The sequence below is a fragment of the Rhinolophus sinicus genome, chromosome 15, assembly GCF_057876585.1.
Source record: "Rhinolophus sinicus isolate RSI-liver-muscle chromosome 15, RSI-T2T, whole genome shotgun sequence".
In the NCBI taxonomy this organism is placed as follows: Eukaryota; Metazoa; Chordata; class Mammalia; order Chiroptera; family Rhinolophidae; genus Rhinolophus; species Rhinolophus sinicus.
Genome location: NC_142515.1, coordinates 76,734,186 through 76,747,051, shown reverse-complemented (window position 1 = coordinate 76,747,051; position 12,866 = coordinate 76,734,186). Strand labels below are relative to the sequence as shown.

The 12,866-nt window shown below is 41.4% G+C and overlaps 1 protein-coding gene across 1 annotated transcript; it reads left to right on the top strand.

Moving 5' to 3' along the window:
* The first annotated feature begins 7,362 nt into the window (after positions 1-7,362).
* On the top strand, positions 7,363-11,266 carry CD70 (CD70 molecule). The gene is made up of 3 exons (XM_019710747.3): positions 7,363-8,871; positions 9,675-9,708; positions 10,865-11,266. The coding sequence occupies exons 1-3, from the start codon at positions 8,686-8,688 to the stop codon at positions 11,251-11,253; spliced, it is 609 nt and encodes a 202-aa protein (XP_019566306.1). The 5' UTR covers positions 7,363-8,685; the 3' UTR covers positions 11,254-11,266.
* The last annotated feature ends 1,600 nt before the right edge of the window (positions 11,267-12,866 follow it).

Genomic DNA, 12,866 nt, shown 5'->3' with positions numbered 1-12,866 from the left:
ATGTGTATATATATATACATATATATACAGATAGATAGATATAGATATATATACAGATAGATAGATAGATAGATATAGATATATATACAGATAGATACATATAGATATATATACAGATAGATACATATAGATATATATATACATATATATGAATAATAAAATGGCAATAACTACATATCTATCAGCAATTACTTTCAATGTAAATGGATTAAATGCTCCAATAAAAAAAAACATAGGGTGGCTGAATGGACAAGAAAACAAGACCGTTACATATGCTGCCTACATGAGACTCACTTCAGATCAAAAGACACACAGAGACTGAAAATAGAGAGATGGAAAAAGATATTTCATGAAAATGGGAACAAACAAACAAAAAACTGGGATAGTAATACTTATATCAGACAAAATAGACATTAAAACAAAGACTATAACAAGAGACAAAGAAGGACCCATTAATCCCACTTCTGGGTATTTATCCAAACAAACCCAAAACGCTACTTCAAGGGGACGTGGTCATCCATATGATCATTGCAGCATTGTTTACAGTAGCCAAGATATGAAGGCAACCTGGGTGTCCCTGAATGGATGAATGGATAAAGAGGTGATCTATATATATATATATATATACATACATACAATAGACTATTACTCAGCTGTAGAAAAGAATTAAATCTTGCCATCTGCAAAAACATGGATGGACCTATGTACCACACACAGGGTACTGTGCTGAGTGCAATAAGTCAGACAGTGAAAGACAAATGTCATATGATTTCACTTGTAAGTGGAATCTAAAGAACAAAATAAAGAAACAAACAAAACAGAAACAAATTCATAGATACAGAGAATATTTTGACAGTTGCTAGATGGGAGAGGCGTTGGGAGTGGGTGAAAAGGGGAAGAGATTAAGAAGCACAAATTGGATGTTACACAGTAGTTATGGGGGTGTAGGGTACAGCATGAGGACTATAGTCAATAATATTGTAACAACTATGTATGGTGTCAGATGGGTACTAGATCTATTGGGGTGATAGATGGGAAGGGGTTGGGGGCAGGGTGAAAAAGGTGAAAGGATTAATAAACACAAATTTGTAGTTACAAAATAGTCATGGGGATGTAAAGTATAGGGAATATAGTCAATAATACAGTAATAGCTATGTATAGTGCTAAGTGGGTACTAGTCCGGGAGAATAACTTCCTAAATTATATAAATGTCTAACCACTATGCTGTACGCTTGAAACTAATATAAAATAATGTTGAATGTCAACTCTAATTGAAAAATTAAAAAGGGAGGGAAGATCAATGATATTGTAATAGCTGGTACAGCGTCAGGTCTTTGCTGGACTTATCATGGTGATCACTTCTTCAGCATAAGGAATATAATCAATAATGTGGTAGTAACTCTGTACAGTGCTAGGTGGGTACTGTTGAATAACTATGATGTATGCCTGAAACTAATATAATATTGTATGCTAGCTATATTTTAATAAAAATCTTTTAAAAATATATACGCTCTCCCCCTCCTCACCAGCCTCATCTTCCAGGTCTTTGGCCCTCGAGAGAACAAATCAGAACATAATTTAAAAATCATAATTTTAAACAACTAAAATTTTCATAGGAGCAGCTTCAAAATTAGGAGTGGGTTATAGTCCAAAAGAATTTAATTAAGTGTTTTTAACCCAGAATTGAAATAGGTAAGAAATAGGTATAGTATTTGGGGGAAGGAGAGAACTTGGCAATGTAAATTAAAATTATTTCTCTACTCTGATAGGATTCAGTAATTCTACTCCTAGACTTTATCCCTTGGAAATAAATGATGAGAAAAATATCCAAAATATATATATATATATATAAGTATGTGACTCACAGGGTAATAATGAAATACTGAGAACAGTCTAAATGTTGAAAAACAGGGCAATGTTCAATAAATCATGATGCATTAATGCAGAGGAATTCTAAGCAACTTTTAAAAATGGTAGTATAGTTATATCTTCTTTGTTTGTGTTTGGCATGGAAACAAGTCCATAATACATTAAGTAGCAATATTAAAGACAATATGTATGCTTTATAATCTCAGTTTGGAATATACAAATAAGTGTGTGTGTTTGTGTGTGTGTATACAAATATAAAATCTGGACAAACGTTCACCAAAATTTTAGTGATATTTCTATATAATAGAATTATAGATAATTTTCTATTTTGGATTCTGCATTTGTCATTTTAAAATGTGTTATTTTCATAGTCATCCCAAGGCATAGGAAAAAACAATGGCATTATTTTTGGTATTTTTGTTAATAAAAGATTGTTATGTTATAAAAAAGAAAAGAAAACCTCTTCAATAAATGGTGCTGTGGAAATTGGAAAGCCACATGCAAAAGAATGAAACTAGACGACTATCTGTCACCAAATACCAAAATTAACTCAAAATAGATCAGAGACCTAAACATAAGACCTGAGACAATAAACTGCATAGAAGAAAACATAGGTACTAAACTATGGACCTTGGGTTCAAAGAGGATTTTATGAATTTGACCTCAAAGGCAAGGGAAGCAAAAGCAAATAAACGAATGGGACTACATGAAACTAAAAAGCTTCTGAGCAGCAAAAGAAACCATCAAAAAACAAAGAGACAACCAACTGAGTGGGAGAAAATATTTGCAAACAACACCTGTCATAATGGGCTAATATTCAAAATATATAAAGAATTCAATAACAAAAAAACAAACAATCCAATTAAAAAATGGGCAGAAGACTTGAACAGACACTACTCCCAAGAAGACATACAAGCAGCCAACAAATATATGAAAAGATACTCAATGGGATTTATAGATGATGTAATACAGAATTGTACACCTGAAATCTATGTAATTTTACTAACAGTTGTCACCCCAGTAAATTTAATAAAATAAAATTAAAAAAAAAAAAAGATACTCAACTTCACTAGCTATTAGGGAAATGCATATCAAAACCACAATGAGATAACACCTCACCCCAGTCAGAATGGCTGTCATCAACAAGACAAATAGTAACAAGTGTTGGAGAGGCTGTGGAGAAAAAGGAGCCCTCATATACTGCTGGTGGGAATGTAAACAGTATAACCACTATGGAAAACAGTATGGAGTTTCATCAAAAAATTAAGAATAGAGCTACCATATGACCCAGTAATCCCTCTTCTGGGTACGTACCCAAAATATCTGAAAACATTTATCCATAAAGATATATGTACCCCTATGTTCGTTGCAGCATTATTCACAATGGCCAAGACATGGAAACAACTAGTGTCCTTTGTAGATGATTGGATAAAGAAAATGTGATACATATAGGCAATGGAATATTACTCTGCAATAAGAAAAGATGAAATACTGCCATTTGTGACAACATGGATAGATCCTGAGATTATCATGCTAAGTGAAATAAGTCAGACAGAAAAAAGTGGAGAATCGTATGGCTTCACTCATATGTGGCATATAAAACTGAAACCAACAAATGAACAAGGCAAACAAAAACTCACAGACACAGACAATAATTTAGTGGTTACCAGAGGGTAAAGGGGGAGAGGGATTCAAGAAGAGGGTAAACAGGATCAAATGTATGGTGATGGAAGGAGAGCTGACTCTGGGTGGTTTAACACACAGCATAATATATAGATGATGTAGTATAGAAATGTACACTTGAAGCCTATATAAATTTACTAACCAATGTCACCCCAATAAATTTAATAAAGATAAATAAATAGATAAATTAAAAAAAATCAATTTGTATGCATTTAATAACCAAATATATTTTTGCACCATATGAAGGAAAATATCTCATAGAAGCCAAGAGAAGTGACTAAACAGCTGATTTAATATCTTTAATGGTTATAAAAGTATTAAAATTTCCTACTTCTTGAATCAGTTTTTGTAAGTGATATATTCCTAAAACTTTCCTATTTCACTGAAGTTTTCAAATTATTTTTCCTTTTTTAGTTTCTTTTTTAAAACTGAGATATAATTGACATGTAACATAGTGTGAGTTTATGGTAAAGAACGTGTTGGTTTGATACCCTTATATATTGCAATATGATGACCATCGTAGTTTTAGCTAACACCTCATTTCACATAATTACCATTTCTTTTTTGTGATGAGGTCATAAAAAATTGAATAAAAATTTTGAAAATTCATTATAATTCTAGGTATTCGTGGAGGTCATGTAAGTTTAATTAAGATGTGTTGGTTTGGCTATTCTTGGCTTACACTTAATTTAGAAGGAAACTGAAGCTACAAGCAAATGAAGTGATCTACACAGCATACAAAATAAGGAATCAGTTGGACAGATGTCAAAAAAGACCTGAGCAAAAGTAGCTTCACAGGAGAAAGTTGCCCTCTTCACACCATGCTTGGTGCACAGTCAATGCGTTGCACGAGCTCAAGAGAATTGCAATTGAGGCACCCCAGCTAGCCATGTTCTTACGCTTGGCTGCTTTCAGAGCCCAAGTGCCTTCATTGGAAGCCTTTTCATAAAGAGGCCTAATAATGACTCCTGACAAACATAGAAAACTAAATGAAGTACTGACTCGTGTTACATACAGTGTGATGGGCCTTGAAGACACGATGCTCGCTGAAAGAAGCTAAACAAGAGACCACACATATTGCATGATTCCATTTGTATAAAATGTCCAGAATAGGTAAAACCCTAGAGACAAAGTAAGTAAGTGGTTGTCAGGGTCTGGAGATGGAGGTTCTTACAGAGGTTTTATTACATAGTTGTAAACAATAATATAAATGGAACCACTTTAAAATGGAGCCAGAACTGCTATCCCAGAGGAACTGCTTTGCATGTCTTATACCTCAAATCTTTGGGATGTTAAAACAGAGCAGAATAAACTTTGGACTGAGTCTAAGCAACCTTGTGTCCAAAAAAGCTATTTACAAGGATAACAAGAAAGCAGATAGAATGACTACTGGAGTGCAATTTTAAAACATTGTTTAGAATTAACATCTTTGTTAGCTTATCTGCACCAATAGAAATGCCCTCCTTCTATCGATGTTATTGTTCCCCTACCCTTTCTCATAAATACCCCTTGCCTTTGTCTTCTAATCAGGACACTATTTGGACTTCTGCCTGAATCAGTGCTCCTTCAATAGCTATTCTTATTACCTCAAATAAATGTTTGTTTGCTTTTCTCTTTGAAAGGCCTTTTATTTTTAGGTTAACATGGTTATGACTGATTAAATCATTGGTCATTGGTGATTAACTCAATTTCCATCCCATCTCCTCTCCCTGGAGGTTTGCCATGGGGAGGGGGTGTGGCCTGAAAGTTTCAACCCCATAATGACACTTTGGTTTTTCTGGGATCCAGCTCCCATCCTGAAACCATCCAGGGGTCTACCAAGAGTTTATGCTAATGGCATAAACTCAACTGTGTTTAAAAGGGGATTATTATGAATAACAAAAGACACTCCTCTCACCCTTGTCATTCAAAAAATTCCAAGGGTTTTAGAATTTCTTGTGTCAGGGACCAAGGATGAAGACCAGATATATATTTCTGATTATATCACAATATCACGGGGCTCTGATCTTCTCTTTTGACAGAAGACCAGGAAACTGAAGGTGGGAATGAGAGAACAGAACAAAGTTCTGATCCCTGGTACTTGTGAACATGACCTTGTTTGGAAACAGGGTCTTTGCAAATATAACTAAGATAGAACAAAGGAGCTTGGATCTGAATAGAGAAAGGCGTTTGATAAAAATGAACTGGCATCGTAAGATGCTTAACCATAGAGTAGGGAAAACTATGGGTGGAGCTGGGCCCCTGTTAACTCTAGTCTTGACTTCCTGTTGAACTTTGTGGTAACTTCCAGGGGAGGGATGAGAATAAAGGGGGAAGCCATGTTGGCCTTGGCCCCTCTTTTTTCCACATGGGTGGCAGGTTGGGACACAGGCCTGCGAGTGTGTATATACACACTCCTTGGTGGCTTTGTTTCTTTTTCTTTTCCCAAATAAACCATTCTTTTGGTGGGTTTTCTGGAGAGTTGTTTTCCACCGGTCCACAGGTTCATGGTGATAAACCCAGGGCTAGCAAGTAGGAATCTCTGTGAGTGAAGGCATGGCTGGTGGATCTTGTCTTCATGGACATTTAGTCAATAACTATTTATTAAGCACCTACTGCGTGCCAGGCACTGTTATAGGCATCAGAATTAGAGCTCACCCTCACTCCCTGCTGGGGTCCTCTTAATGTCTGTCCAACAGGATTTCAGAATTGCTACTCTTCCCCTCCCCAAATGGGAGTATGTGCCATGGGCCCCTGATGAGCCACTCGATGTTGGACATGGAAGGAGGCAGATAGCTCAAGCTTTTGGTTCTATGGGCTTGCTACTGAGACCCACACATCACCCCTCAGTGCAGTGAAATAGTGGAGGTTATTTCACATCACTGAGATATCCTGACTTTACAGCTTGATGCTGTAACAGGTGGGACTTTGGGGCCGTCTCTCTCAGGGAGTGGTGACTGCATTTTGCGAGCAGGAAGGAGAATGAGCTGAGTTTTTGGTGACCTAATGGGTGGATTCTGATAGTAATTAGTGTTTTCCACCTGATATTTTTAGCCTCCCTTCTCCCAGGCTCATGGAAGCTGCCACTTCCCTTCATCCTCTGGACTTAGGCAGGGCAGCATGACATGCCTTGGCCAATGGAAAGTAAATAATGGTGACATTTCAGCTACCATGAGCAGATGTGAACCCCTCACTGACCTGCATGTAGCATGAGCAAGAAATAAACATTTCTTGTGTAAAGGCATAAAGAGATGTTTGTTACTAAAGCATAACCAGTACACAAGCTTCAGGGGAAGGAGGCAATAACAGCTTTGACAATGAAATTTGAGACTTTTTAGCTCCTATCAAGGCAATAGTCTTGAAAGCTAACTTTGGCAACAGAAAAAAAAAAAGTATTTTGTAAATTATTTAAACTCTAATTATGTATTGACATTCAGATCTGAAAGACTTTTAGGGTTTAGGTTACTATAGTCATATAGAGACCTGAAGTTATCACGATAATAATATTATTAATAGGAGTAGTAGTAATGGCCATCAACAGTTCCTTACTACATGCTAGCTTTGTGCTAAATACTTGGTGGATATTAACTCTTTTAATCTTTATAGCAGGTCTATGAGATAGATAACATTATTACCTCCAGGCAACTGAGGCACAGAGAGGTTAAGTAATTTGCCCAAGGTCACATATACGGTAAGTAATGGAGCCAGAATTCAAATTTGGGCTTCAAGTTCAGAACTAAAGTAAGGAAAGGGGTAAGTCAGGCAAGTACAGGGTCAGATCCAATCTTTATTTTAAATATTTTGGGTGAAGGTGGTACAAAGGTATGAACTTCCAGTTGTAAAATAAATAAATCATGGGGATATCATGCACGTGGTTACTATAGGTAATAATAATGTATTGCATATTTGTAAGTTGCTAAGAGAGTAGATTTTAAATGTTCTCATCACAAGAAAAAAGTTGTTAAAAAATTTTTTTAAAAAGCATTTTGACATTTTGTTCATTTCATCCTGCACATTTTCTGCAATAATTTTTTGACTTTTGAAAATATTACACTAGAATATTATTTAACTTGATCACTGAGTTTTGGGATGCGCCTTACTTTTGCACCTGAGTGCCTCACTTACTTCACCCTGCTAGGCTGGCTTGCTTTAGAACCTGATCTTTTAGCATCTGAGTCATGCAAGCCCTTGCTACATATGGAAAAATGGAGGGAAATCCCAACTTTTCCAGTACTAAAGAGAAAGGGACAAGTATGGTGTAGGAGAAATCGGTGCTAAGACAAGGGTGTCCAGAAGCCCCAGTCCTAGCTTAAATCCAAGAATTGAGAGGCATGGTATTAGTTAAGGGGAAGCTGTAGCGAAGGGACCTTTGTTGCCTTCCTGTTTAGAATTCTGCCAAGGAGAACGGCAAGAGGCATAGCCCTCTGGCAAGATGGAGGCACCCACAGCAAAGGGACCGTGAAGGGGTGGCCACGTTGGAAAACGAGGACGCCTGAGTGGGCACCTTCACGCTGTCCCTAATTTCTCAGGGGTGTAGATAGGTGTGGACAGTTCCACACTGTGTCAGGCAGGCGTCCCCCAACTTCTCAGAAGTCGTGAAGGGACTTAGCTGAAAAGAAAACGCCATGTTCCCCCACCTCCATCCTCTACGGCCTCTCGAATGAAGGCACAGCCAGCGCTGGTTTCAGAACCTCCACTCTGTGCCGAAACTGCACAGTCTAGAGGACAATTGATTGAAGGAACTCCCCCAGCGACACCAATCAAGTAATTCAAAGCAGCGTCTGGTCTATAGTAGATGCTCTAATAAAGGTTTGCTGGATGGGTGGATGGGTGGGTGGGTGGGTGGATGGATGGATGGATGGATGGATGGATGGATAAAGAATGAATGAGTACCAGAAGCTGAACTTAGGAAGTGGAATGGGAAGATTGAGGGACGGGCAACTCCCTGGCCCAAGGGGCCCATCAGGAGCTAGAGGGGATTTCCCTACACTGGAAGAACTCAAGTCCCCCCACCCCCTTTGCCGGGACCTCCCCACAGGGGCGGGGAGTATCCTTGGCAGGTTGCGACTGGCCCAAGTCCTAAACTGCGGGCTGAAGTTCATTTCCTGAGTGAGCTCGCTCGCGCCCTTGGGCTGCTCTGTGGGCTCGCAGCTGATGCAGCGCTGGCGGAAGACAAGGAAAGAGATGGCAGAGGAAGGCTCCTGCACCTACTTGATACGCCGCCTGCCCTGGGCGCTCATCTTGCGGACTGTTTCTGTGCTGCTTTTCATTGTCACGGGGATATGCAGCATCGTCTGCATCCAGCAACTCGCACAGCAACACCGGCTCGAGTCACCTGCGGTAAGTCAAGAAGGGAGGGTAAGAGAAAGGCACATCTGTCGCCTGCTGGGGAGCGTGGGGACCCTCTGGAGGGAGCCTGGCCGGGCGGGGGTGCGGAGGGGAGGTGGGAAACGAGGGACAGAATCGCAGGCAGAGGAACCAGCTGGAGCGCAGACTGACTAACCAAAAAAACTGAAATAAAATAAAAAGACAAAACCAGAATGATGGGTAAAAAGTCAGCCAGGAGGAGAGATCTGATTGGGAAGGGACAGCAAGAGATAGAGCCCAGAGCAGGGAGGTAGAGCAGAGACAAGGTTTCCCTGGGATTCAGGACTGGGGGATAGTCCTGCCCAGGAGGTAAATCCCTCATGGGGATCCCAGGGTGGGCGGCTGCCTCTGGGAAAGCTGCGTGGACGCCGCACCGACAACGGATGACTCGCAGGCTGACTCAGAGGCTGTTCCCCCAGCAGGCTGACTCAGAGGCTGCCGGGTGCTTCACAAAGCTGGGAGGGGGAGTTCAGGGGCTCCCAGGACAGGAGCACCGTAGCTGCTCACCTGGACACCCACCACAGGGGACGTCTCTCGGGGCGCGCAGGGCCCTCACAGCCGAGAGAGACAGGCGCACGTGCCTCTTCCCCGCGTTATGTCCAGGAAACTAAGTTCTTTTAAGGTTTTTTCTCATGCTCCATGCTGGTTCAAACATACTTCCTCTTTAGGAGGTTATTTAAAAAAAGCATGCCCAAGTCAGCCCCTTGAGATGAAGCTGCATAGGAGGGTGGGCAGAAGAAAGAACTCTGATTGCCCTGTTTTCTCTTTTCTTCCAGTGGGACATAGCTGAGCTCCAGCTGAACCACACAGGTGATGCAAAAGGCGGGGGAGGCGGGGAGGGGGGCTGGTGCTGGGAGGGAGAGAAAGAGTCACAAGTGAGAGAAAGAGAGAGGAAGGGAGGGAGACAGAGAGAGGAAGAGAAAGAAGAGGAGGGAAGGAGAAATAAACAAAGAGAAAGGGAGAGAAAGAAAGAGAAATGGAGGGAGAAAATAATGAAAACGAGAAGAAGAGGGAGAGAAAGAGAGAGCTTGAGGCAGTGTGTTTCTGGGTGTGCTAACTTACTCTTTCTCTCAGTCCTTCGCATTTGATCTTCTGCCTTGGGAGAACCAAAAACAACTGAAGCCACACTGATAACAATTGCTATCATTCCTGCATTCATTCCATAAATATTAGTTGAGCATCTACTGTGAGCCAGGCACCACTCTGCTGCCACAGCGGGGACGAGAACAGACAAAAGGCCCTGCCCTCTCATTTTCCTTCTACTGCGGGGGCACTAATCAAGGGGCAGGAAAATTATGTAGCATGCCAAGTAGAATAAAGTGCATATAGTGTATTTTGGAGCAAAATGAAGCAAGGGAGGGGGGTCCACATGCCAGCCTGAGTTTGCAGTGGAAAGTGAAGTTCTTAGGGGAGGCGCCCCTGAGCAGGTGGTGTCAGCAAAGGTGTGAGTCATTCAGCCATCCCCTCCCATCCTCTCTGTAATCCTCGTCCTCTCATCCTCTGAGTTTTGAGGGCTCTGTTCTTTCCATTCCCTAGTGCAGGAACCCCTGTTCTTCTTTCCTTCTCTGCACTACTGTCCAGGCTATTGTAACAGCATACCACAGACTGGGTGGCTTACAAAGAACATGTGTTTTTTTACCAAGCATAAAGCCCTCAAGGTCCATCCATGTTGTATCAAGCAGCAGGACTTCCTTTTATGACAGAATAATGTTCCATTGTATTTAGATATACAGCTTCTTTATCCATTCGTCCATTGATAGACATGGGGTCTCTTTTATAAGGGCACTAATCCTATTCATGAGAGTGCCACTCTCGTGACCAAGTCACCTCCCACCTCCTCAGACCCCACCTCCTACACCCACCTCGAGGGTCAGGTTTCCACATAAAAATTTTGGACAGTCAGTCTGTAGCACTCAGTTTCCTTAAACCTCCATCCTTCCACCCCACCCCCACCCTTTGCTTCCAGGACCTCGAATGGACCCCAGGCTGCACTGGCAAGGGGGCCCAGAGCTGGGTCGGTCCTTCCTGCGTGGACCACAGCTGGACAAAGGGCAGCTGCTTGTCCAGCGTGACGGCATCTACAGGCTGCACATCCAGGTGACATTAACCAACTGCTCCTCCTCCCTGAAGAACACCATGTCATCCCGGGCCACCCTGGCTGTGGGCATCTGCTCCCCTGCCACCCGGAGCATTAGTCTGCTGAGACTCAACTTCTACCTCAGGTGCACGGTCGCCTCGCAGCGCCTGACGCCTTTGGCCCACGGGGACACTCTCTGCACTAACCTCACTCTGCCACTGCTGCCGTCCCAAAATGCTGATGAGACGTTTTTTGGGATTCAGTGGGTGCACCCCTAAGTTTTGCACTTTTTGTCCCAGATTTGTTGGGACACAGTCTTCTTTTTTTCTGTTTTCTTTTAAAATTATTTCTTTAAAGATTTGTATTATATGAATTATAATAAAAAATATTATATATTTGGTTGTATGGCTCTTTCCTTCTTTAGAATTAACACTAGACTGTCATTATGCAAATGACAAAGAAGGCACCCTGTCACTCAGGGGGCAAGCCCAGACATGCCTGGGCTTTCTTCAGATTGAGATGTTATCTGGGCTTTCAGGTTCAAATATAGGCTGAAAATACCCACAGAAAACATGCACATCGCTTACTCACATGCACACATTTATGAGGTCCTGAGAGGGCCACAGTTTGATGCTTGCCTAATGTCAGTTTTTACTGGGTTTTGGGAGGAAATTGTGGAGAGTTGTTTTGAACAAAAAGTTATTGCAGGAGAACAAAAGTGGCAGCTTTTCACTGGCAACAGGTGGTAGTCAGTCTTGTTTTTAATGAGCTATGAGAGAATCGTCTTTTCCCCTCTAACAATGTAAACTGAGATGAGAGGTATTTTCACATTTCCCCCTCCTTATCAAGAGCTTTTCTCTGAAAACATCACTGACTAGTGTCTGGTTATTTACTTAGCAATGAGTTTTCTTTTCTTTTTTTTTCCTGGTCTGTCTGTGTCCCTCAGAGCCATGAAGAACCTTCCCCGAGTGTCATGTCCCATGGGGGGATGACTGGAATCCATAACGGTCATATTTGTGCAACAAGAAAGGTAGAATAAGGGGTTCTTGGGCATTTTCGACTTTCAAGTTCATATTCCATCTAGGTGTAAGCATTGGAAATCATCTCAAAGCACTGCGCTATTGATGTAGGAATATTTTCCTGTGATTCCCCAAATGATGTAGGTGATGTTGGATCTGCCGGCGGTTTCTGAGTGTGGGCTGGGATCGTGTCTCGTGAAGCCGAAGAATGGAAACACGGACCAGGGAGAGGCAAAAAGTTTTAAAAAGAGGATAGTTTATTAGAGGCAGGAGAAGAGGTTGCAGCTCCTGAGAGGGAGGGCGTCCCGAATGGGGGTGCCCCATGACTGAGGCAAAAGCTCTTACTTTTATACCTTCCCTTGCCTGCTTGTGGAAGGGGAGCTGTTTAGAGAAGGGAACTGTTTGAAGAAGGGAAACGGCACCTTCTAATGAAATCCGTCTACCAGCTTTGTTCTGCTTGCCCATCCTAAAGGAATTAGCAAAGTAACCCACTCTTGTCTATCAGATCTGCTCCGTTTGTCAGGCCAAAAGGAATATTATGATTAACCTCAAGGCCTTGTTACATTATGTCCTGAAGCGAAGGAGTGATTTCAAAACCTGGAGTTTTAGGATATGGCTGTCTTTGTTTATTCCACCAGGGACCTCCCTGTCTACCTAGGGACATGCTAACTCTCCTGTATCACTAACATCACTCTATTTTTTTGCAGCATGTCTGCAGAGACCCCATAGGTAACAGATACAAGATTTAAAATCAATGGTGCAAAATAAAATTAAAAGAAATAGGACAAATCCAGTTTTTATGATGTTTCTAAACCATGACCCTAAACCTGAGGTGGCCAACTCAATAAATCAAGGGACTATGGAGTGAGGTG

Bases quoted from the DNA above. Each gene is read 5' to 3' on its own strand.
- CD70 (XM_019710747.3), top strand. From the start codon at position 8,686: ATGCAGCGCTGGCGGAAGACAAGGAAAGAGATGGCAGAGGAAGGCTCC. The intron at 8,872-9,674 runs GTAAGTCAAGAA...CTTTTCTTCCAG, and splicing joins ACCGGCTCGAGTCACCTGCG to TGGGACATAGCTGAGCTCCA. The intron at 9,709-10,864 runs GTGATGCAAAAG...CTTTGCTTCCAG, and splicing joins GCTCCAGCTGAACCACACAG to GACCTCGAATGGACCCCAGG.